General features: G+C 39.6%; 1 protein-coding gene across 1 annotated transcript in view; it reads left to right on the forward strand.

Annotated features, from left to right (window-relative positions):
* Positions 1 to 27,657, forward strand: part of cntnap2a (contactin associated protein 2a) — a 387,477-nt gene that overhangs the window by 218,995 nt on the left and 140,825 nt on the right. Inside the window, exons 5-9 of the mRNA XM_038726358.1 lie at positions 6,257 to 6,309; positions 6,630 to 6,780; positions 7,849 to 8,033; positions 16,301 to 16,444; positions 18,707 to 18,968. Of these exons, the coding sequence (XP_038582286.1) occupies positions 6,257 to 6,309; positions 6,630 to 6,780; positions 7,849 to 8,033; positions 16,301 to 16,444; positions 18,707 to 18,968 (795 nt within the window). The remainder of the gene's footprint in view (positions 1 to 6,256; positions 6,310 to 6,629; positions 6,781 to 7,848; positions 8,034 to 16,300; positions 16,445 to 18,706; positions 18,969 to 27,657) is intronic.

The raw sequence follows: 27,657 nt of genomic DNA on the forward strand, positions 1-27,657 counted from the left end.
ATGTATAATCCAGGGAACTGAATCTCTTGCAGCCTCTTCGCTCTCGTCCTATTAAAGGCTGCCAAATTGATTTTGATAACAATTTTCAATTAAGGCTCTGCATAAATTACTGTTATAAGTGACACACGTACATCTTTCATTCCAGAGATGCGATTACACTGTGTGTGGATAGGTCTCTGTGTGTGTGTGTGTGTGTGTGTGAATACAAGGGCATGTATTGCATCGCAGTCAGCCCCTCACCCCTTTGATTAAATTTCCATCGTTTCATTTCCTCCCCATGTTAAAAGAAAAGCAAGTCAGTAATGAGAAGGATGACAAGATGTGGTACACATATGCGCATGTGTATGCACAAAACAATAAAACACAGAAATCCAGCCCAGTCTAAGTTCATACCCGTCACCTGTCCCCTCAAACAAAAACACTGGAGCACTCATAAACAACTTTGACGAGGAAATAATTCACTTTTAATAAATGGGACTGCTTTTAGTACTTTAATAAAATCAATTTATTGTTGTTGCTATTTTTGAACTAGAAAAGCTTCTACCTTATATTCTGTAACAGTGTTAGTCTTAAGGACTTTGGACAAAAGAATCTGAAAACAGAATTTGATTTGGGAACATTTGCATTGTTATATCCTATTTTAAGCCTTGAACTTTAAATAGTGTCTTGCAGGTTCAGCATAATAATTATGCTATGCTTTGCATTTCCGTAAGACAATAAAAAAAAATATATTTTTTTTTCTACAGATTTCAAAAAACATCAGTATAACAACATGGATTGTCTCAATCCAGAAACAGTGTACGGTACAGATCATTCCAAACCAGTATTTAATTGTATTTTTTCCCTGGGCTGAAGCACGTTATTCAACAAGATATAGCATAACATATATTTTGTCAATTTGGGAGACAGAAATGTGGAAACGATCAATAGATTGCGCAATAGTGAAGCTGGCTGCCAAGCACCTTTGTTTACAGTTTTTGTAAATTGTAAACAAAGTTTTGGAAGGACTGAATAACATACCTGAAACACAGTCTATATCTGCAAGGTAATTTCAGAGACCAGTTGACCTGACAACAGAAAAAGCTGATAAAATAGAGTTGGATGTTGTTTTTTAACTGACATCAGTTAGTCACTAGCTTGCTAAATGTAAATGTAGGAATACTTAGACTGACTAGACTGACGGAAAGATTAGATTTGATTATTTATTCTGCAGCTTCTCTAACAACCTGTCAGTAGTTTTCAAACAGTGTGTCAGGTATTAATATGGCATTATGAGTGTTTCTGCAACGGGTCTGTTGAAATTCATCTACTGCCTGTAACTGCCACCTGAATGCATAGGTTTGTGCATTTACGTTGCTGTCCAAGCATTTTTCACATGATGTAATTAAGGTTTCATTGCTCTAAACAATATTGTACCCAATTATAGTGTCAAGAAACAAAATAAGACTTTTCAAAGGGGCCCATTTGTTTGCAGAATACATAAATGTATATTTCCCTCCATTGAAAAATCCCCATTCAGCCAGCTATATACCACATAATAAGAGATACAGTACACTAATAATAACAGAGAATATGCACCCCAGAATCAGAAACAGTAGAATTAGAATTTAGGTTTAGCAAAATCTGGGCGGGAAAAGATAATGAGTTTCACTTTTTCCTCCCTCAACAACATCTACTGCTGACGTGACCTTAGCCAGCACCTGCTCCAATAGAAGAACACTGTGATCATGGCTATCTCCCAGATGTAAATTTCAGCTGTGTGAAATAAATCATGATGAAATAGATCATGTGGGCTGTCTCTGGCCTTCCTGTTTTTTTAGACTAAAACTTAGACACTTTATTTAAATACATTCCTGGTATCTTGTCATTCAACTGACAGTGTTTGAGGTAAAAAAAAAAATACCAGAAAGAACATATCTAGGCCAAATAAGCAAAAAAGTATGTGTTTCTGACAGATGTGAATGTCGTCCTCCACACTTTGACTTCTGTCAGATAAGACACATAATAAATACACAATCAGTTGAAGACATGCTTACACCTTGGATATCAGTGATAATACACAGAGAAAGAGGCACTTGCACACACACATACTTACACATGTAAACACACACACACACACTCCCCCAGTCGGGTGCATCCTCTTTCAGAGTTGTCTGTCAGCTGTGGTTTGAAGCCCACACTGCTCTCTCATGATTACTCTGTCACTGCTCCTTTCTTCAGCATTCAGTCAGAAAATGAGAACTCATACATATTGTCCGTTCATCTACCCATCCTTCAGTCCCCAACTCTCCGGTTCTCTTAGAATCAACTTCTCCTAAATGTTTTCCTGCTTCCCAATCCAAAGATGAAAGAGCGGGGATATAGTGTTGGGCAACAACAAAGGAAATAGGCTGAAAGCAGAAAGCACAAAAGAAAAGAAGTAGGAGGAGAAGGAGGCAGATAAATATAGATGTTATGTTCCCAGCATAATCACCAAATATGTTGGTTGTAGATGATAATTCTGGGTTTTTAAAATGTATGATAATTAAATGCACTACCATATTATGACTCATCTAGGACTGTGCGATGAAAGGCTGTGTGTGTATGCGTCTGTGCCAGAGCTAGAGGGTATAAAGGAGTCGTGATCCACCGTGCTGTGGAATTTACATGCTCATTTCCATTTTGATTAACATAGGATCAACAGAAAATCAATTATTTCATAGATGAGTCAGGAAATAGTAGAGCCAGAATGTGAGAGAAAGGAGAGTCAAACGGAGAAACAGGGAGTACAAATTAAATTTTCTATACAAACGCAATCACTCTGATGCAAGTAGAATTTTAAAAGAATGCAAGCACATTATATCTGACTTCAACCTGTGGCCTATTTATGCCAACAATACTCTAAATCTGTTGTCAGGATGATGTATCACCACCATCATCTGTTTCATTCTAGGAAATGTACTTATGTAGATTTGTTCATGGATAACATCTATTTCTGGGGCAGGACTGAGGCCAAACAAACTGCTAAAATAGGCTCAGGGTGCATTAAGTATGGGATTAAAGGGGCAGTACATGCAGTATTACAGTACTACTGAGACCAACAATTATTTTTATTATAGAAAATATGTTTATTATTATTTTTTGTCTCATTTTGTCTATGAAATATCAAAATAATTGACAACATTTAAATATCAGTGCATAACGTCAAGTCAAACAATGCAAATACATAACTTCCAATTATGTGAAAAGCACGGCGATCCTTTAGTTCAGTACAGGTAGCTCATACTGTGGGTGACCTGATTTTGTGCTCGCAGCCATCGAATTTCTAACCACCACATGCCAGTAAAGTTCACCTTCGATTTGCTTTGACGTGATGCAGGTGCCGTCTCAGTGGTGTTGCTTTAAATTGGCTGGCTACGAAAATTAATGAGCAGGATGCTCCAGTGATGTAGCCAAGCTAATGTTAGCTAATTCAGTGTGCCTCTCGTGGCATGTCAGGGGGTAAAGGGACCTGCATGGTTCCATAATCAACACAGAGGTATAGTACTGCAGTATTTTATTTGTGGTGTGTCGCTTCTTTTGGCCTTGACTACACCCATCTACCCACACACACATACCTGGATGTGTCAAGTTCCCAGTCACATTTGGTTAATCATGCATTTCTCTGCCATATTTTCACTGGCTGTGAAGACTGTCATTCACCTTGCTGTCATAAAACAGGTTGTGACAAGTTCTCTATATGAACAATAAAAGATAAAAGAAAGAGAGCTTCTGTGGCTTGTTTTGTTGTAAACTGTATAATCATGCAATTATTCGGAGAGACACAGTTAGAATAATTATTTAGTCTGAAGGACTACATGTGTAGTAAACACGCAGAATGTAGAATAATTACACAAGTATTATTTTACCATTTGAAGTGCAGAGTGATTATGAATGTAATGTGTAATCGCTATTAGTCCAATCTAAAACCTAATGTGAAAAGTGTGATATTTCACTCATTAAACATTATGTGAAGTTTTTTTGGCATGCTATAAAATGGTTTGTAGCTCTATACCCCAAACACACTTTATAGAACCTGATAAATAACATCCAGTATCATTCATTTGAAAAGTATATTGGGTGTCACATGCACCGTCATCTCCCCCTCGCCACCTCAATCACACTCTGTCGCTTGGCATCTCTGGTGAAAGACCACCATCTGGGTCAGGGTCTGAAAACCTCGGCCATATTGTGTGCATGGCGTGGCATCACAGCTGCCCTGGCTACAAACCAAGTAGTCATCCCTTGTTACTGTGGGTCAATCTCTCCCCCTCTCTGCATCTCACGGTGGTCAGCAGGTGGTGGAAAAACCCTCCATCCTCTATAAAGTCTCCTTCCTGACATCAAGCACTCGGCTGAGCTGGCAGCCCTTTTCTGAGCAGCACACCTAGATCTGCAATATCTCACAAAACAATTGGAAAACTGTCAACTACCACCACTGTTTGCACCATAAACATGACAGAAGAAGATGACGAGAGAGGTGGGGAGGGAGAGCCATAGAGAGGTGGGGGGAGGAGCAAATTAAGTGATGGAAGGGAGGAAGAGGGGAAACTAAAGAGGGAAGCAAAGGAAATACATAAGAGTGGAGCAGAGAGGGGAGTAGTGGAGAAATATGAAAGTGGAAAGAGAGCAAGAACAAGTGTGAGAACAAGAGTGGAGGGTAAAGCAGTGAAAGCGATGGAAAGACTGTACATGTATTTCTTCTCCATTCGAGGCAGCATGGCATTATTTGCATTTTCAAGTAAGGCCAGGCTGCTGTGCATTGCTGTGTGTTATATAAGTGAGAAACCAAGAGAGAGAGCAACGATTGAAGGACAGTGTGACTGAGAATGAGTGTGTCTGTATATAAGATGATCCAATCTTTCCTAAGCACTGCTGTCCTGTCATAGTCTGTACATTCCTCCGCACCTTCTCCAACAAATCATAGACGCACTCTCCGCTAACCACTTGAACATGATGCTGATGATAGTAAGAGGGACTCAGTCACTGCACTTTATTTCTCTTCTCAATATCTGAAAATGTCCTCCATTTTGTCTCCTGTCTTCCCTTTGTCTCTTTTTCTAGATGTAAACTTTAATAATTACATGCAAATGTCTCGTTTGGAGGTAGTTGTGTTGGAAATTTCCTGCTACTTGTGTATCGTAAGCTTAGTGGTACCACAGACAGAGTTGTATTGGCAATTCGGCAACTGTTTCTATAAAAAATTTTTTTACAAGCCTGCACACACACAGGTGTTTTCAATTCTGGCTGATTAGACCTCTGCTCAGGTTGAAGCTGGACGGAGTTTTGGCTCCGCCTAACAGCTAATTAGCCAAAACAAGTGAAAACGCCTGGTGGGCGTCCAGTTTAATACATTTTGCAGTGACAATGCTTCATTGTTTCACACATTCTTAGTATTAGTCAAAAATGATTTAATTCACCCCAGTTTATTTTAAAAAGCAGTAATCATTCATTTCCCAAATCATTATATAGGACTCTTTGATACATGCCAGTGCAATATAATGGAGAAGTTACTGCTCTACTAACAGTGTTTTACACAGCAGGACTGTGTTACATCTCTGTTTTCCTGTGTAAGACAAATATTAACATTTTTTGCTTTGCTACAAGCCCTTTTGACTTGTCATATTCGGAAAAGCACCAGTGTTACTAATAATATTAACAATAATTCACTTATCCCAGTAAGCCATCAAAGTGTGACAGACAGCCAGCATGTACAAAATCAAGACACTAAACAGAAGCAGCTAAATAGAATTTAGCTGTCATTAATTTGTTTTTATTTACACCTGTGCCTTTCATACTGTGGCATGTCAAAATGTTTTCTGAGAAAAAAGGCCTATTGCGATATCATTTGAACCAATAAAATCTCTCTAGCAGCAATAGTAACCTGTAAAAATGTCATTTTAAATGCACAAACCTCCTACACATTCATTCAGATGACGAGTACAGACAGTAAAGACAACATTTTAACAGTCCCTTTGCCTGTCCATCCATTATTAGCATATTAGCACACCTGATACTGACTTCTTGACCCAGTCATGGAAGAGTGTAGTCTTTAGTATGCTCTTTGTCAATTCGGGATGCCTATCTGCAATCGCAGCTTTACTTCGCTAATCCCTTTCAATCTTGCCTCTTCTCTCTGTCTCTTACTATCACTGTCTTCCTGTCGCTCATTTGTTAATTATTTCTGTGTCTGTATGTCTAATGTTTCTATCCGTCTACTTTCTCTTGTCTTTTTTAGGGGCGGGCGTGATCAACTTTGATGGACAGGGTATAATCTCATATCGTTTTAAGGTACTGGATTTACTACCATGATATTCTAGGTTATTAAAAGTCATACTGTCAAGCTCATTCTGAAATTCATAAAGTTTATATCCTAAAAATCAACAAATAGCAATGTAATATCATGGGAAATAAACGCTTTTACGTGTATTATAATCAGGCAGAAGGGAGACCTGTGAAAGTGTTGGTATTCTTTTTATGTGATAAAGTTCTAATGTTTGTTTGAAAGTTGATTTTCATAATTTCTTTTTACAAAGATGTAATTGAAAATGAGCCATCTGTGGTGTGGAACAACCGTGTGGGGATCATGGTGTTTGTTCACATGTGTGCAGGTGAAGAAGATGAAGATCATTAAAGATGTGATTGCACTGAGGTTCAAGACGTCAGAGAGCGAGGGTGTGATTCTCCACGGAGAGGGCCAACAGGGAGACTACATCACACTGGAGCTTCACAAGGCCAAGCTGCTGCTGCAGATAAACCTTGGTGGGCAACACGTGCATGCCACGATGGTTTTGATATGGCTGTCCTAGTATATCACTCAAGTGTTTTACCTTCTGATAATATTTAAACTTATAAAGAGATCATATCACTTAAAGTACAACTTAAACAGTCTTGAAATATTGGAATTTAAATGTCTAAGGCCAACCTATAGCTGGTCCAGCTCCGATCCTTGAATTTAATAGGTTCTCAGTCAAGTCAAGTGCAAGCAGCTGCACTACACTGGTTGTGTTTGCAGCACCATGACAGGTAAAAAGAATAATACCATCATTATAGGCTTGACAATAATCTAAAACTTTGTGAAAAAAATATATGCCCTGTCTGTCAGGATAGAATTATCTCCTGTCTTCCAGCAAAGGTAACGTGCACAGCGTTTTACCCTTTACCCTGTAAACAACAGCAACAACAATCCATAAGTGTGTGGAGCATCATTCACTGTCGACCAGCTGTTTTGCTGACAGAACTGATGTAACCTTTAAGGACGCCTTACTGCAGCACAGAAGCAACAACTGCAGTACCTAGTGTTACAACTAAATGGGTATCTATTACTGAATAACGACATTTTGAGATGTTGAAAAAATGTCAGGTGCGTTATTATTGGCAGGAAATGGTACCAAAATGACTTATAATTCAGTTCTAATGTGTGTGAGGATGACGAAATTTGCAAACATGTGAAACAAATGCACCAAAGGCAGAATCTGTCTGTGTTATGTGCTGTATGTACTTTTTGTGAAAAACTGTATGTGAACATTAAGGCTAACCATGTACATGGTCTGTTTCCCGTGTGTAAAGCACTTAAATGATTTCTAGGATATTTTGGCAAATCCCTGCCAGAAAAGTCACAAAGTGTGTAGTCACTGATCCTGGTGAAGCTGCCCTGAATATCAAAACTATTTTCATTTTTGTTTCATTTTGTTGCTCTTAAGCCTTAAGAATAAAAGGAACACTTCTTGTTCACACATATTTATCCTAAATATTTTGACTCTGTTTACTACTTTTACAGTATCCAAGGTCTGTGTTTTTGGAACTAACATTATGACATGTTAATTACAGGCAGTAATCAGTACGGCTCTATCCTGGGTCATACGTCTGTGACCACCGGCAGCCTGTTGGATGACAATCATTGGCACTCAGTGGTGATTGAACGCTACCGTCGTAATGTCAACTTCACCTTGGACAGACACACTCAGCACTTCAGGACCAATGGAGAGTTTGACCACCTTGATTTGGACTACGAGGTGAGAAGAACAGACAGGATTATAAAGTACACAGACAGAGAATGTTAGTGTCCCCCTTAAAATAAATGAATAAATGAATCCAAGTCGATAACCTTAGAACATATACACATACATATACAAACACAGACACAGGAGGTGACAGGGATATAGGCCATGTACTGTGTAGAGCTGTGCAAAGCATGTTTGCTGACATTGTGTTAATAACAAAACCTTTTGGTGCCAAATGATTCAACAGCTATACGTTGGCAGTCAGAGGTGAGTTCAATTATGAAAAAAAGAAGCAGTAGACCTTGTAAGAAGTGGTCTACCTGGGTCACAATGTGCAAAATCTCACTTTACTTTAGAGAACCAAAGTCAAGTTCATTTGTTTATCCCCATATCATATACAGGGCCCATACATTTCCCTGCACACAGTAAACGCGGTGCTTTAGCAATTTTCCTCAGTCTTAGTCTATTTGGTAATTTCCTCACTCCAAACAAACACGCTTGTGCCAAGGTGGGAGGGGTGGCACACATGAGCCAGTGTTTCTGCTGATTAGAGAGCAATTTTGGGGCTAATTTTGGCATGAAATTGCATTTGTGTCTCTATATCTACTGCTGTGCAAAACTAAAACTTAACGCGATTAAGCACAATCTGTCACAAGCACATTAATGTAGGAGTCTTGCCAATAATGCAAACCACATTTGAGACACTGACTACATGGAATATCGCTTATATTCAGCTTTAATTCTCTGACTTCCTCACCCCCACCCCCACAAGGAGACTCCACGATACTAACTTTCCCCCTAGACTGACTCATACTCAGAGCCTGCAGGTGGATGCTGGGGTGAGAGTGGAGCTTTTAAACAGTAGCACCGTGGTGGCAACAGTAGCAGAAAGTGAGAGCAGAGCAGCAAAAGACTTAGGGGAGCACTGGCAACTTAAGTGCACTGCAATAACAACAAAAGTGTGTTGCATATAGGTTGCAAAGAAAGGAGTATGCCATGTTGAGTGTAGGGTGTATTTGTATTTTGGAGCTTAATGATGAAGGTGAATATAAAATCCATTTGGAAACGAGATGAGAATTGAGGTTGACGAGCCTTGGGAAGTATTGATGTTCATGAGGAGATTACTATATCTGCTAATGTGAGCAGTTCTCACATAAAATCAGAACCCTCCCAAACTGCTGGTAGTCTTGATTGGGTTGTCTGATCATTTCAAACTTGTGAGAGACTGTGATTGTCTTATCTTTAATTATTAATAGTCTTTCTTTTTGATGCTTTTTTTCTTGTTATCTTAGTGTCTCTATGACATTACCTGTCCTTATGAGCTGTACTGATTTTGTAAATGTGTAACTACTCATTACTGGAGGTAGTTGGGTCTTCTCTGTACAGTGCATAGATACCATGCAGGAAATTAAAATTGGTTTTACACTGTGATACAGTATAATGCTAATCCATAAAACTCACATAATTATTGTCTGTCAGACAGTAATGAAATGCAGAGAGTTCAGCTAATAATACTAAAACCAGGAAATGCATAATGGGTATGAAATGCACTTAATGTAAATGTAAATGCTCCGTATTTGTATAGCGCCTTTCTGGTCTATTCAACCACTCAAAGCGCTTTTACACTACTTAATGTAATGTGAGTGTGTGTATGCATGCGCGGCTGTGTACGGTTAATCCATATATGGGTGTGTCAATGTGTTTGTGGGTATGTACTGATATGTTTGTCTGTTAGTGTGTGACTTTTAGTAGGCGTGGGAATCTCTAGACACCTCACGATTCGGTTTGATTACGATTCAGAGGGCTGCCATGCGATTGTAAAACGATTATCGATGCATCATAGTTTTTCCATACAGGATTTCTGGATATTACCAAGCAATTCAAATTAGCTTTATTGGCATGAATGTATAGCAACAATATTGCCAAAGCTACATATAAAGAATATAAGGACAATTTATTTCATACCCAGTTCTTGGTATGAACTGGGTATGCTGCATGAAATATCTCCTCATTAGCTTAAAAGGACTTCTTTGCATCGCTGATTTGCTTTACTAACCTCAGCAAGCTTTCACCGTCACTCACTCACCCACACACTTCCTAACCTTTAGTTTTAACATTAAGTGGGAAATTGAGATAAAGAAATGGGGCAGGACGAACCAGTCGAATTAAACTGAAGCTGCTGAATTAAGAGATCTTTGGGAAAATCTATAAAACATGGTGAAAAAGGAGGTGTTGTGTGAGTGTGAGTTTTGCGGGAGTGAGTCTCTCTACAGAAAGCAAAATTGTGACCAGCTTTTACTCAAAGTATACCAAAGTACTCCATCTAGTCCACACACTATCTTGTGTGTGTGTGCGTGTACATGTTTTCATGTATGTGCACGTCTGTACGTTTTCTGCTCCCATTTAAGCCTGTAGACTAAATATCCGGGTGCATTTGTGTCTACCCTTGGCAGTAATTACTAAGACTGCTGGAGCGTTACAACAGATACATACAAACACACATCCACACGCACGCACGCACGCAGACAGACACATATCAACTAGTAATTGCAAACCACCCTTCATCATATTGGCTTCCCTCAAAGCTATGTCTGAAAGAAAAAAAAAACACATGTACAACTGTAGAAAAATATGAAGCGCAGTTTACATTCTCATCAGTTCTGTGTCCTTCAGCGCTTCCCACCAGATGCCTATTTATTAGCCTCCATGTCGCCGTCTCAGTTCTCGTCTCATGGCATCTGTTCCCCACAAACCACTTCTCTTCTTCCTTTAATGCTTTCTTTCACTGCTTCAGTGGTCATATGTATGCTATATACTGTAAATAAATACAGGTGCTGGTCATATAATTAGAATATCATCAAAAAGTTGATTTATTTCAATAATTCTGTTCAAAAAGTGAAACTTGGATATTATATTCATTCATTACACACAGACTGATATATTTCAAATGTTTATTTAATTTAATTGTGATGATTAAAACTGACAACTAATGAAAATCTCAAATTCAGGATCTCCGAAAATTTTAATATTACTTAAGACCAATACAAAAAAAGGATTTTTAGAAATGTTGGCCAACTGAAAAGTATGAGCATATACAGCACTCAATACTTAGTTGGGGCTCCTTTTGCCTGAATTACTGCAGCAATGCGGCGTGGCATGGAGTCGATCAGTCTGTGGCACTGCTCAGGTGTTATGAGAGCCCAGGTTGCTCTGATAGTGGCCTTCAGCTCTTCTGCATTGTTGGGTCTGGGGTATCGCATCTTCCTCTTCACAATACCCCATAGATTTTCTATAGGGTTAAGGTCAGGTGAGTTTGCTGGCCAATTAAGAACAGGGATACCATGGTCCTTAAACCAGGTACCGGTAGCTTTGGCACTGTGTGCAGGTGCCAAGTCCTGTTGGAAAATGAAGTCTGCATCTCCATAAAGTTGGTCAGCAGCAGGAAGCATGAAGTGCTCTAAAACTTCCTGGTAGACGGCTGCGTTGACCTTGGACCTCAGAAAACACAGTGGACCAACACCAGCAGATGACATGGCACCCCAAACCATCACTGACTGTGGAAACTTTACACTGGACTTCAAGCAACGTGGATTCTGTTCCTCTCCTCTCTTCCTCCAGACTCTGGGACCTTGATTTCCAAAGAAAATGCAAAATTTACTTTCATCAGAGAACATAACTTTGGACCACTCAGCAGCAGTCCAGTCCTTTTTGTCTTTAGCCCAGGCGAGACGCTTCTGACGCTGTGTCTTGTTCAAGAGTGGCTTGACGCAAGGAATGCGACAGCTGAAACCCATGTCTTGCATACGTCTGTGCGTGGTGGTTCTTGAAGCACTGACTCCAGCTGCAGTCCACTCTTTGTGAATCTCCCCCACATTTTTGAATGGGTTTTGTTTCACAATCCTCTCCAGGGTGCGGTTATCCCTATTGCTTGTACACTTTTTTCTACCACATCTTTTCCTTCCCTTCGCCCCTCTATTAATGTGCTTGGACACAGAGCTCTGTGAACAGCCAGCCTCTTTAGCAATGACCTTTTGTGTCTTGCCCTCCTTGTGCAAGGTGTCACTGGTTGTCTTTTGGACAGCTGTCAAGTCAGAAGTCTTCCCCATGCTTGTGTAGCCTACAGAACTAGACTGAGAGACCATTTAAAGGCCTTTGCAGGTGTTTTGAGTTAATTAGCTGATTAGAGTGTGGCACCAGGTGTCTTAAATATTGAACCTTTTCACAATATTCAAATTTTCTGAGATGTTGATTTTGAGGTTTTCATTAGTTGTCAGTTATAATCATCACAATTAAAAGGAATGAACACTTGACATATATCAGTCTGTGTGGAATGAATGTATAAGTTATACAAGTTTCACTTTTTGAATGGAATTACTGAAATAAATAAACTTTATAAATTATATGACCATCACCTGTATATATGTATATATGTGTGTATATATATATATATATATATATATATAATGTCCCCTCCAAAAGTATTGGAACGGTGAGGCAAATTCCTTTGTTTCTGTTGTTCACTGAAGACATCGACATCACCAAACTGTTGCATTCTTCATTTGTGATGCTATTCCAGGCTTTTACCGCAGCTTCTTTCAGTCCTTGTTTGTTTTGGGGGGTTTCTCCCTTCAGTCTCCTCTTAAGGAGGTGAAATGCATGCTTGGGTTAAGGTCAGGTCATTGACTTGGCCAGTCTAAAACCTTCCACTTTTTCCCCCTGATGAAGTCCTTTGTTTTGTTGGCAGCATGCTTTGGGTCATTGTCCTGCTGCATGATAAACTTCCTCCCGATTAGTTTCAATGCATTTCTCCGTAAATTGTCAGGCAAAGTGTTTCTGTACACTTCTGAATTTATTCTGCTGCTACCATCATCAGTTACATCATCAATAAATATTAATGAGCCTGTTCCAGAAGCAGCCATGCACGCCCAAGCCATGACATTACCTCCACCATGCTTCACAGATGAGCTTGTATGCTTTGGCTCATAAGCAGTTCCTTTCTTTCTCCACACTTTGGCCTTTCCATCACTTTGGTAGAGATTAATCTTGGTCTCATCAGTCCATAAGATTGTGTTGCAGAACTATGCGGCTCATCTCTGTACTTCTTTGCAAATTTCAATCTGACCTTCCGATTCTTCCTGCTGATGAGTGGTTTGCATCTTGTGGTGTGGCCTCTATATTTCTGCTCTCTGAGTTTTCTTCGAACAGTGGATTGTGAGACCTTCACCCCTGCACTGTGGAGGTCGTTAGTGATGTCACTTACTGATGTTTTGGGGGTTTTCTTCACAGCTCTCACGATATTTCTGTCATCAACTACTGTTGTTTTCCTTGGCTGACCTGTTCGACGTCTGTTGCTCAGTACACCAGTAGTTTCTTTCTTTTTCAGGACATTCCAAATTGTTGTGCTTGCTATTCCCAATGTTTGTCCAATGGCTCTGGTCGATTTTTCTTCTTTTCTCAGCTTGAAAGTGGCTTGCTTTTCTCCCATAGACAGCTCTCTGGTCTTCATGTTGGTTTATCTTCTTTAACAGGCAATGCAGTCTTTATAGGTTTGAACCAAGGATGAAAACTTAGACTAATCATGCAGAGCTATTTAATGTTTGGACAATCAACCTTAAAGGCAACACCTGGGCAACAAGAAACATCACGTCAGTCACATGTTCCAATAGTTTAGCTCACTTTAAAAATGGGTGGGTTCAAACAAAGGCTGGTATGTCCTGAGTTGTTTAACACATCTAGATGCGTTACTAGGAAATGAGAGCTGAAAATCTGAACTCTTGTCTCATACTCATCTCTTTATCTTAAACCCAAATGTCTTCAGTGAACAACAAAAACAAAGGAATTTGCCTTACCGTTCCAATACTTTTAGAGGGGCCTGTATATATGCCAATAGTATACAGTTATCAAGGTATTTGGTTAAAGATAATGTAGACAGCATAGCTTGTCTTATGTATAAAATGGATCAGACCCAGGGCCTCATTTATAAATGTTGTGTACACACAAAAGAAGGCATACACCACTTTCTAATCAACCTCTGGGATTTACAAAAACAACAAACTTGGCTGGAGAATGTGTAATCCTGCATGGTCTCTGACCGATGCGTATGCACAAAACTGGAAAAATGAGAAACTGGGACTCAGATGGCAGAAGGATGAAATGGTTTGAAATAGATACAATTGTGTAAATTAAATCAAAATACATGATGAGGGGCATCTTAAAAAATATAAATATTTTGGAAAAGTTCATCGTGAGCACCAGAACCAGACTGCAAAATTAAAGGCTCAGGGAACCTCTGCAGGTGTTTGAGTTAATTAGATGATTAGAGCTCTGAAGAATAAATTCTTTATTCTAAGATTCTAATACATTTTGAGATACTGGAGTTTTGATTTCCATGAGCTGTGAGCTGTAATCATCAAAATGAAAACAAAGAAGGCTTAAAATATTTCACTTTAAGTGTATTGAATCTAGAATATATGAACGTTTCACCTTCTGAATTAAATTACAGAGGAAAATGAACTTAACAATATTTAAACTTTTTGAGATGCACTTGTATTACCTCTGAGTATGATATAAAACGTAATTTAAAATTACATTATTAATTTTCAAAAACAGATAAAAGGAATTCTTAAAAGAATAAACACCTGTTTGATTGATTTTCCCTAATTAAAAGAACATGATTTAAGATAATTTCATCATCAAAAAAGAGATATCCTGTATAATTGATACACCCTGGAGTGCACACAAAAAGAACCATGATTAAGAGAGAGAGACGTTTTTTTCAAAATAATCAAATATGTTGCACAGTTTAATTGGGAATCATATTTTATTTGATCTGTAATTAATACTTGCATGCTGTGAAATTTTTTCACGTAAATAAGGTGAACAGTAGGACAAATTACGTTTCATGTTATCACATGTCCTATCCCCAGGCATTGTGCCAGCATGTTTTTTCTTTTGTTGAAAACACTGTTTATTAGGTCGATCTTTCACGTCGTATTTCTTTTAACTCATCGATAGGTAAGGCTGGAAATGACCACAACTTAAATGCATTTGGTTTACTCTTTTTTTCAAACGAGAAAATACAAATTATGTACCTGAGTTATCCAGTGCATCTTATTTGTGTCCCCCTCCACCTCCGTCACTTCTCACTAGGGATTCCCATTCCTGCAAGTCGCTCATCAAGGGGGTTGAGCTCCACTGTCCCCTTTCCTCCAGTGCGGTATGCGCATTTTCCCCGTCAAACAATAGCTTGCTCCTGCTTCAACCTCCCCTACAAGAACTTCAATTTCACACTGGGTGAAATTTTTTACTTTACTTTTTTTAGCTTCCTTGTAAGATTTTACCATTGTTGTCTCCATGCACTGTATATGTTGTTATTAAATAGGGGCGTTTGAATGACAATATATAGTTAACTATGGGCATTAAAATGGTGTGAAAAGAACATAGCTCACGTGGATCAACTCTCGAGTTGATTGTGATTTATATGTATATGGGAATCGGCTTGGGATGTGCATGTGCACTGTGTTTTCAAACAGAATATTTTTGTTTGTTTCTCCTGTATTACAGTAATGTCCACAGTGACCTTTACCATGGACTGTACATGGCTAAATTAAATAGACATGTTAAAAACCTGTCTGCGAGGAAGAAGGCCAATTAATACTGTTGTATGTTTAAACATACTACATCTAGATTTTATATTTCTCTGTCCTTATCTCCTTATTTTGTTATGTCAGTGGACTGTGTTCACTTCATGGTAGAGCTTTGTGTACTTCTTGGTCATTCCTCTACACACACAAGGCCAGCCTTATCCAAAACCTTAACAGCAAAGCACAACAATGTCCTTTTAACACAGTTAACCCTTTTACCAAATCTATCCTTTACTGTCATGACATTTCATTTAAATCCATTAGAAATGTTGTTGTTCACAAAAGGAAAGTCTATGTCTTTTACTCAACTGGAAGACTGTGTTTACCATTAACAATGCACGATTTCTATTATGGCATGAAAATGTCCATAGAAACTCAACAATAGCTGGCCTAATTGTAGCATGGATTTTGAAACTTATTTTAGGATTTCTTGCAGTTTCTCTCATGAGACATGTGCATGTTGCTACTGTCATTGCTGCTTGTTTGGAGGAATGGATGAACATTAATGACAGACATGTTTTTTGCAGTGTTCTAGCAGTGGAGGAAGGAGTGAATCAAAGGAAAACTAAGTCTTAATCTGTTTTTTCCCCCCTCTCTCCATCTCTTTGTATCTCTTTGCCGACCGTTCTTCTCTAGTTGAGTTTTGGGGGTATGCCATACAGTGGGAAGCCTGTGGGTGGAGGGCGGAAGAACTTTAAAGGCTGCATGGAGAGCATCAACTACAATGGAGACAACATTACAGACCTGGCTCGCCGAAAGAAGCTAGACACCTCCAGCTTTGTAAGGAAAATGTGCATGTACACACACACACACACACGCGCACGCACACAGACAGACACTCCCATATAGATACAAATATCGCATACATAAACACAGCTCTCATTTGCAAACATGTAAATCTCATAAAGGCAGCTGAATACTAAATGTGCTCATTATTGTCACACTAACTCTGTATATGACCTGAGTGAGGGGGCAAATTATTCACAGCACCAAAATACTGTAACAGATTCATAATTAATCAGATACAACTGACCCATCAGTGGCCTCTCCGCGTGTTTACCTCCTGTCTTTGTGCTCCCTCTTGATAACATGGCTGCCATTTTACTGCGATCTACAAAGACAGAATTTCACTGCAATGCATGTGAGAAAGTTTTGTTTTCACCCAATCTCAACAGAATAAGAAACATATTAAGTGAGTAGCTTCTTCTCTTCAAAAGCATGGCACTCTGGATGGCTGCTGAATGTAACTTTAGCACATTAAGTGTTTTGCCATCCTTAAAATACGTTACCGAGCAGCCTTGGATAGACTGTAATGTCTCTCACCATCTCCTGTTCTTCCTCAGCAGTGGACAGTCAGTGTATCTTCTTTGATCTCTGGTGAACTGATTGAACGAATGGAGGCACTAATCAAGTTCGTTAAAGCCGCACTTCTAATTTTCTCACAGCCATTCATCTGTTCTACAGATCTGTTCACAAATTTTAGGAACACATACACACACACGCAGACAGAGGCAATCAGGAATCATCTGTAGCTGGTAAGGCAGCTCAATACTGTGCTTTTACTAATGATTTGTTTGAGAGCACAAGGTTGGAGAAGCTCAATGGTAATTAGTGCCTAAATTCCACAGTAGTGTTTGTTTTCCTCCAGCACATAAAGATTACCTGGGTCACTGTTCAACTCTCAAATACAGGGTGAGCCAAAAGGAGCCATTTTTGTAATGTGTACAAGCAACATCAGTCTTTGAATCTAGCTTCTGTCAGGAACATCTGAAGGTAAACACGTGTTATTACGTGGTATTAATTAATGCTGACAATTATTTTATTGCCAGTAAACGCAGTTTTTAGTACTATTTTAGTATTATTGTGAAAGTCCGTTGCTCACTGGCTCTGACTACACATACAGTCAAACCATGGGTCACAGGAGGGTGGGATGTTGATCAGCCTGCAAATCACCCACCCAAACAAGCAGTGGAGGGAGGCTTCAACAGACTGCGCTAGATGCAGCGTGTGGGAGAAGTAGATAAACAAAAGCAAGACGAGCGATCAAATGCCATAGTGAAGTGGATAGCTACACACTGCAAGCTGATTAGTATTGGGGAAGATGTCGGTCTTAGGAACATTCTAAAAATCACAACTTAGTCGCTTGGCCCCACGGGGTCGCTCTGTCTAAATGGCAGGCGCTCTATGGATGGTAACCATGGCAATGGCGCTGAACAGCTGTTGCCCATTTAACTTAAAATTAACATTTACCTGATGGGCCTTCGTCTAGTTTTTAAGGGATGCTCTGCCATGCAAATTCCCTCCTGTTGATGTCCTATGTAGTAAACAGTAATAGATTCTGGAAACTCACAAACAGCGAGAATCAGTCTCTCTTCCAGTGGTTTGTGCTGCATGTCGCGTACAAAAAGTACAATTCAACTCCGGCAGCGGGCGGGCGTGTGCGTGAGGAGAGCACTTCACCTCACTCTAAGAGAAACACTTGCTACTGAACATAGACTGTTTATGCTGCTCTCTGATAAAAGAAGAATGTTTCTGCTGATACCTGTTCAGAAAAAAAACAACAGGAAAACAGATTTATATATTTTAACCTGTTTCTCAGAAGGTGCCTGTTATGATGTTATGGTCGTGGCTCTGGACTCTGATGGTAACTTGTTTTAACAAGCTAGATAAAAGGTAATGCCTTGGCAGTGGCAAACTGTTTTATTTTTATATTTGATTTTATTACATTAATGTTTAAGTTGAGATTTGCAATAAATATTTTATTTATACTGTGTAAAGGGAATACTGCTGGTAAAAAGCACCTTGTTTGTTTAAAGTGTTTGCAAACCATGTTATTGCACTTTTGTGAATATAGTAGTATATTTAAATTTAAAGTGCAGAATATACTACTTTAGAATTCATTATTAAATTTTGTGCATAACTATACAATTAATTGCAGAAAATCATGCGATTAATCGCAATTACAAATTTTAATTGTTGCCCAGCACTATTTTTAACGTTTATTAACTTGTTGGCGTTTCTCTCTCTAAATCATCTTGGCAGCGTAACCTGTCCTTCTCCTGCGTGGAGACCCACACCTTCCCGGCCTTTTTTAATGCCACCAGCTTTCTGCAGCTGCCAGGTCGAGCCAATCACAACACGGCGTCTGTGAGCTTCCAATTTCGTACGTGGAACCCCGATGGGCTCCTCCTCTTCAGTAATCTTGATGATGGCACGCTGGAGATCTCCCTCGAGGACAGCAAGGTTGTAGTTCATATCAACGTGACGGGGGCGACCAGCAACAACCGGGTAGACTTATCGGCAGGTGAGTTTGCCCACAGACGCACCTACACACACGCACACACTATAGAATTTAAATGCAAAGCTGTTTCTTTAAGTATGGCATTTTGTTGTACCAAGTAATAAGTTGCATTGAAACAAAACAGTTCAACTATTTATATAATGAAAAGAAAATTGGCCATGCATGACTTGTATTATCTGCTGTATTCTAAGTATGTCATTGCCACAAATCTATTATGGGAATGTGAAGACATTCTGCTTTTTACTGACATTTCATGCTCACTAACAATGTTTGCTTTAGTGTTGGGTGAAGAGCAGTGTATCCGCTAAACTGACTTCTTGTATTTATCAGAGTTCACCTGGACTATGCATTAAAAAAACACTCTTACACACTTGTATTTTTACATCCTGGCTCTTACAAATAGTACTTAGCACTGTGTAGCATCTTAGCCTAGCTATCTTTGCTGTGTACCAGCAATGGCTAAACTAGCAATTGTGAGTACTTGAAACTTGTTCTATTGACATCCTTACTCTACAGACAGCAATCTGTTTTTATGTAACCTTTATTTAACCTGGGAAGAAGACCCATTAAGTTTAAGACTTTTTTTGCGCGCCCTGGCCAAGAAAGGCAGCAGGACAGCAAGTTTGACAGAATGAGAAGAATATAAATAAGACATCTACGATTTTACATATACACAAATGTGATAGTAACAGAATACTATAAAAACAGTACATTAAAGCTGATGATAGACAGAGCAACTTTTAGAGCAATCGTGCAGGGCAATGTTGCCATCAGTGGTAATGAGTATTACTAACGTAATTCCCTTCCCCCACCACTCCGTAACCCGCCCCGCACCGCCACTATGCATTCAAAACATAGTCGGACTTTCCACTAGCAAGATTGCCCAGCAACATTGCTCAAAAAGTTGCCCCATGTATCATCAGCTTAAGACCTCTTCAGGCAAATGGATAAACACTAATGGATTTCCATCTTATTTTAAACATTCACATTCATCTTTAAAAACCTCCGTAATCAGGGATTTAAACTCCCCAAGAGGTGTCAAAACCTCCAAATGGAGGGTCCTCTGCAATGAGTTCAAAGTAGATTGTGCACAATATGAGAAGGCAGTCTTTCCCAATAATGAAGTCATCCTGAGAAATTTTAAAAGTAGTAGCCTGTTGGACTGTGAATGATGACTACTCACCGCAAAGCTAAGGAAGCTACTAATGTGGTTTAGTGTATTTTGCATAAAAGTGCCTTATAGATAAAAATACACAAATGTAGCTGTCTCCATGTAGCTAATGATGGCCAATCCACCATTTCATATGACAAATGTACTTACTGTAAGTCACTTGGGACTAAAGCGTCTGCTAAATGCCCTAAATGTAAATTTAAATATATGGTGTTGTGGATGTAAAGTACAGTTTAAGACAATGCCCACATTTGGAAAATTGCTGAAAAAGTCAAGCATAGAGTACGTGCATCATAAGATTGAAATTCTTTTAAACAAGCTTTTCTTCTATGGCTCTTTGGATAATTTTTTTCCCTTCCTATCCTCCCACCTCTCTTACCCTTCCCTTCCTCCCTTCCTCAAATTTCCTGCCTCTTGTTTCTCTCCCCCTCTCTTTCTATTTCCTTAGACACACTCATTTATTCTGTCCACTGCTGCTTTAATAGGCCATTATGCCCAGGGGTAGGGATTATTACAGAGTTACCCTCTTGGCTAATTGGGCTTGAGCCTGCGATTACATCAGTATTACTAGAATATACAGACACACAAACAGACTCGCACACACTCAAACACAAACTCCCCCCTTTGATTCTGTTATTAGTATTTCTAAGAAAGAAAACCACACAGGCTTCTGGCTTCAGTGACACAGTTGAAGCTCAGTAGACTTGTAATGAACTGCTTAGTCCCTTTTAAAGGCAAATATACTGGGGAGAGACGTTCAGATGGGCACACACTAAACGGGAGAGAGCGAGAGAGAGAAAAGAGAGGTTCTTATGGAGAGTTTTGTTGTTTTGTTTTTTTTCTTCTTTTTTTTCCAGTGGGGATAGTTTGTTTATTGAGCTGTTTAGTGACAGGTTATTCAGACATATAATCAGACATTTGCTTTAAGGTGAAATCATTGAGAATCATGAAAAATCATTTTCATTCACAACTTCTAACCCATTTCACTTTTCAGCCGTCTAAACCTGACATGCAGACATTTATAGCACATAGTAAATCACAGAAAGTGGTATCACAGTGGTGCAAATGGGCACTTAGGGGCAACAGAATACAACGAAAGGGAGAAATAAGTTTTAATGCAAGACATTTACTGCAAACATCTTTGGCATTTGGCAGATAAATTCTAATGGATGAGTTAATTATTATAACATTAGAAATGTGCATAAAGTGTACTATGAACACTTTTTTTGAGGCCCCCCTGATCTTTTGTCTAAGCTGTTATCTGTAATGGGAAGTGTTTAGGGAAACCACATAAGGTGAACCATTGCACAGCAACTCTCACTACACCACCACCTGTTATTTACCACAGCGCGAATGTGATGTGAAAACTGGGGAGCCAAGTGTTTAAACCATTTCCCACCTTCTTTCAAATAAAACATGCCGTCTTGTCTAATAAACCACATTAGCTCAAGATGGATGCTTTAATCGTTGAACCGTAAAATATCTTTTACAAACACCCTATTGGCCCTCAGTAACTGGTGTACTATTTAAAACTTCATTAGCCAATTTTTTTCTGTCAACACAGGATCAAATGACTCCCTGTAAAGTAAAGGAGTTGCTAGTACTGTTATTTCCACTAAGAACAAGCAGTTTGCAACTTTTAATTCATTTTTGATTTGCTGTATCGTACAAGTGGAAAAGATATGGAATTACTTAGAGCCCAGTTTCAAGGCAAACATCTAACAAGGTGATGAGACAAAGATAATTGTTTTTTTCAGGAGGTGGTTGATCAAAAGTGCAAATGAACATTGGACATTTCACAGATGGAGACTTATAAGACTCCAATACAATGTCCATGTTGCTCTGTTTCTGCTCTAGAAGTGTCAGTGTTACTATACAATTGTTTTGCTAACACAGGATCCAGTTGAATAAATCCAGGTACCTAGATGTGTATTTGTTCTTGAGTCTATTTTCTGCTCTTTAGCAAAAATTGCCTAGTAGATGTAATAGGATTTTTAAAATATAGTAGACCAGTACTTCTCAAACCTTTTCTGTCACGACCCCCTTTCATAACCCAAAAAATCCTCATGCCCCACCCCCACCAACACCACATGTAAACGGATTGAATTTTTATTAATTATTAAAAATATTGGGGGAGCAACAAATACCAAAAAGGAGCCCAGTTTTATTTGATTGAAAGAAAATAAATTATTCAGGTCAGCAAAGTGTCTTTTAAAATTTCCTTACCTAAATCGTGTTCATTCAGCTTACAGTACTTACTACAGTAAAATAATAAATGTATGACCTGCAGAGACTAACCCCCCGTTTTTTTAATATCCCTTAATGTTTTGTTAGCTTTTTAAATAGTTAAGCCAGCAGATATATCTTGAAATGAGGTGTGTGTGTGTGTCTATCAGGATGTATAGATTTGATTTAGCCTTGACTTTGGGGTTATGTTTGTTTTTTTTTGTTTTTCTGTGTGTAAATAATAATTAAAAAAATATTCTAAGAAGGGGATATTGAGGTCTGGACCAAAGGGACAATTAATCAGCCTTCTTTATGCATGTACAGTAGAGCTTGCCTGCTGCTAAGAACACACACAAAGTCATCCCCTTCTGCATCTTGCCCCGAGAGTGTTTGTGACCTGAGGCAAACATGCTCTACTCTCCTTTGAGAAACTTCCGTCATTCCATCCACTTCCTCCTCTCAAGCAGAGAGACAGAGGATTAAAGGGAAGACGAGGCCTCTGAGAGAACACTCTAGATTAGACTGTGGGTGTCTCCTTAATGGTGTGTGTGTGTGTGTGTGTGTGTGTGTGTGTGTGTGTGTGTGTGTGTGTGAATAGAGAACACTTAGTTGTGATTCCTGCTGGGACTCTGATCTAATTTTCCCATCACTTTCCTTTTACTTACTCATTAACACTCCAACTCTCTTCTCTTCTGTTTTGCTCTCATCACGCATATATATATAATTACAGTATACAGCAGCTTTGTTGGAGTGGGTCTGGGAAATGTTGCGGTGATGGCCCTACAGCAGGTCCAAAGCATGTTTTGATGTGTCCAGATGTAAATCAAACTCCTATTTTCCACATTAACATACCATGAAATGATCCAGTTTAACTAAAGCCTGTGAAAAGGGCTCTTTGTACCTGATACAGATAGCTGGTGAGTGTTGGTATTTTTTTTTTGAGTATGTGTATTGAAGATGCTATCGTCTGATCATCCTCTTGATTAATTATCGAACTGTTGGGCACCAGCATTGTTTCCATGGAAACAATACTCAACGTCTCCAGTGCTTTTGCGGAGACAGACAAAATCTGATTTCCTAAGAGGTTCTCATGCAACAAAATGAGTAAATATGTTTTTGTACTCCTGTTTGGTTGTCAGCAAAGACAAAAGATGTAAGAAGTGATAATCTATCTTGATTAATTAAGTATGTTACTATAGCTTCAAGAAATATGAAAATGGGATTTAGCACTCTGCACCTCCTTGTGTGTTTCAAGGTTCCTTTCTATGCATTTCACTTGCATAGTATTATCACAAACATAAATCTCCACAGAAATCACTAACTTTTGTATACTGAATGTATTAGCTCTTCTCACTCTCTAACTGTTTGCATATGTTACGCAAGAATACTTCTGGCATCTGCTTTGCCCTCTTGCTCTCCATCTAGTTTGCAGTTATTAACTATTTTCTTTATTATTTCTGTAAATTGGCACTTTTGATAAGTCAAGGGAAATGTCATCCCATAAAATCATTCTCAGTGAGAGGCAAGGCTTGTTGCAAAATAGGACAAAGCCAGAGACACCATCAACGGTTTGATAATACCACCTTTAAAGCAGAAATATTTTGCTATGTTAAAACAGTGAGAGTGTGTGTGTCCTTGTGTGCATGCATTCACACCCATGAACTCAGCAGGAAGTAATAACATCAGTTCCTTTGAGATGTAGTCACACATACACACACAAGTTTACAAAGTCCAAATAGGAAGCATAAGGCATTACAATAATGGAAAGGCCTGCGGCACAGATTTGAGGGGAAATAACATACTACAATCACCCCAAATTATAATGTTGTATTGTTGCATTCCCCCCAAGTGTGTGTGTGTGTGTCTGTGTGTGTGTGTCTGTAACGGCAAGGCTTAATATGTTGTATTCTCAGTCTTTGAGTGGCTGGCATTTTGCCACCCATAAAGACGTGCAAAGCTCTTCAAACCACATTAGAGGACCGAATATTTAGGAGTAGAGGAGATAGGGAAGGATAAATTCATGAATGCCAGAGGGCCCCATAAATTCATAGCCGGCAAAATGCGTTTATACTGTACATACAAGATCAGTGTGTACTAGAAATAGGTGGGAAACAAGAGAGGAGCAGTAAGGAAGAGAGAGGACTGGAGGAGAAAGCAAAGCAGGCAGAAAGAGGAGCAGAACTGTAATGTTACAGAAATAATATCCACACTCGCCAGTCTTACAAGGTTTTGTTGCACTCTGTGATATCCCCAACATGTTCCCCAGAGAGACGAGAGACAGGAACAGTCATGAAGAATCTTTCTTCCCCATGAGTAATGTGATAATTTGAAAATTGTTGTATATTACTTTCTTACATTTATGTTATCAGCTTCAACCTCTGAAAAGTTGAGTATTCACCTGGCGTCTTTTCTGCTATAATGACTCCCACCCCTGTTTTCCATGTTGTCAGGGGGACTCATTGTTAACTGAGCTCATGTTACTGTTACTTGTTATTCCTAAAAAGAGCATCTCTGCAATCTTTTATGCAGTTAGCAAGTTATTTATCTCACTCAGTTTTCACTCAGATTTTGTAAAAAAAACAAGAATTTAAAACTCGTTTTTTAATTTTAGCTTTCTGTAGCTCTCCCTCGCTCTCAAAATGTGAATTTGAATCTACTGTCTGTTATCGATCGTTGGCCTCCATGGCAAATATAGCTGAAATCTATAGAAATACAATACCTGCACACTTACACATATAGAGATAAACACAAACACACCGGCACACACACCTCTTTAAAACCAGCAGGATATCACTTGGTTTTGGTTGTTTGGGAGAAAGATAAATTTGTTGGCTTTCTGGGTCTACGGTTAATACTACTGATCCTCTCTGGGTCTTGATGCCCTGTATTATGGAAACATCTTGAGCACGGTGCTCAAATGTCCATGACCTCAAATTAGAAACTCAAATGACGAACTATGAGTAACAAATAGCAATAAATGAATGGACAAGGGTCCAGGAAATGGCTTCTATTTGCTGACTCAGACTGACAAAAATGGTGGTGATGATGATGAAAATAATAATAATACAAATGCTTTCTCTCCCCACGTCGTGCTCTAACCCGTCAGCAGTTAAATACTTACTTGCTGATGCAAACTGCTTACATAAAATATAGTTTTGTCTAGTGCTTAATTTTCCAGTGATAATGACAAACATGATGGAAGTCATCTATTTACCACAGGAATACGGAGTTAGAGCACAGCTTAACACAAAGGTCTGACTTTGCATGTGCCCGGCTACTTAAACCTGTCACTGTATGAACAGAGTCCATCAATAAAACGAGTTAAATGCAAAGCACATCCACCCACCATGACATAGATGAAGAAAACACTGCATTAAGCCAGCTCTATCATTAGATGTAACATTTCATTTGCCTGTGTTCTCACTCTACACATCAGCCACTTTGACTCTCTGGCACTGAAGTTGAGTCTTGGTGACAGTCAGCTCCTCCCTCTGTTCTATTACCATGTTTTCCACTCTTTCAGCTCAGCCCAGATGCCAGGGGTGGTGGTGCTGGTCCGCCCACGCGTCTGTTGTCAAACCCTTTATGTTTGTTTGACACTTCTACCTGTGTATTTCAGTCGGACACAGCGGCATCATTAAAAGTAGCTGTTCACTGTGTTGGTTCACTTTGGATTTCACAGTGTTGATCAGAATATGGTTTATTGCCTAGTTTTCACATATAGGAAATTTGCCCTTGTTTGTTGTTACATAAAAAGACATAGAAAATATAAAGAAAGATGAAAGCAAATACTGCAAGTCAAGAAGCATAAATATAAACTGTAAAGTTGACATTTAAATATGAAAAAAACTCTGTGTGAAGTAGGTCATGTGTTGATGTCATATCTGGTGTTACCATAGTAACAGGTGCAAAAAACACCATGTGTCAATACTAAACTCAGCAAAAAAAGAAACGTCCTCTGACTTTCAACTGTTTTTTCTTTCAGTAAACTTAATGTGTGTAAATATTTGTATGAACACTAAAAGAGTCAACACCATAAGACATAAACGAAAAATGTTTCACAGACATGTGACTAACAGAAAGAGAATAATCTGTCCCTGAATGAAGGGAGGCTCAAAATCAAAAGTGCCAGTCAGTATCTGGTGTGGCCACCAGCTGCTTGAAGTACTGCAGTGCATCTCCTCCTCATGGACTGGACCAGATTTGTCAGTTCTTGCTGTGAGATGTTACCCCACTCTTCCACCAAGGCACTTGCAAGTTCCTGGACATTTCTGGGGGGAATGGCCCTAGCCCTCACCCTGCGATCCAACAGGTCCCAGACGTGCTCAATGGGATTGAGATCCAGGCTCTTCGCTGGCCATGGCAGAACACTGACATTGCTGTCATGCAGAAACTCACGCACAGAACGAGCAGTATGGCTGGTGGCATTGTCCTGCTGGAGGATCATCTCCGGATGAGCATGCATAAAGGGTACCACATGAGGGAGGAGGATGTCTTCCCTGTACCGCAAGGCATTGAGATTGCCTGCAATGACAACAAGCTCAGTCCGATGGTGATGTGATATACCGCCCCAGACCATGACGGACCCCCCACCTCCAAATCGATCCCGCTCCAGAGTACAGGCCTCGGTGTAACGCTCATTCCTTCAACGATAAACACGAATCCGTCCATCACCCCTGGTGAGACAAAACCGTGACTCATCAGTGAAGAGCACTTTTTGCCATTCCTGTCTGGTCCAGCGAAGGTGGGTTTGTGCCCATAGGCGGCGTTGGTGCTGGTGATGTCTGGTAAGGACCTGCCTTACAACAGGCCTACAAGCCCTCAGTCCAGCCTCTCTCAGCCTATTGCGGACAGTCTGAGCACTGATGGAGGGATTGTGTGTTCCTGGTGTGACTTGGGCAGTTGTTGTGGCCATCCTGTACCTGTCACGCAGGTGTGATATTCGGATATACCGATCCTGTGCAGGTGTTGTTACACGTGGTCTTCCACTGCGAGGATGATCAGCTGTCCTTCCTGTCTCCCTGTAGCGCTGTCGTAGGCGTCTCACAGTGCGGACATGGCAATTTATTGCCCTGGCCACATCAGCAGTCCTCATGCTTCCCTGCAGCATGCCTAATGCACGTTCACGCAGATGAGCAGGGACCCTGGGGATCTTTCTTTGGGTGTTTTTCACAGTCGGTAGACAAGTCTCTTTAGTGTCCTGCGTTTTTAGAACTGTGACCTTAAGTGCCTACTCTCTGTAAGCTGTTAAGGTCTTAATGACCATTCCACAGGTGCATGTTAATTGATTATGGT

This window comes from Micropterus salmoides, unplaced genomic scaffold (genome assembly GCF_014851395.1).
Source record: "Micropterus salmoides isolate LMB-PRFRI ecotype aquatic unplaced genomic scaffold, ASM1485139v1 Ms_hic_scaffold_1, whole genome shotgun sequence".
NCBI lineage: Eukaryota > Metazoa > Chordata > Actinopteri > Centrarchiformes > Centrarchidae > Micropterus > Micropterus salmoides.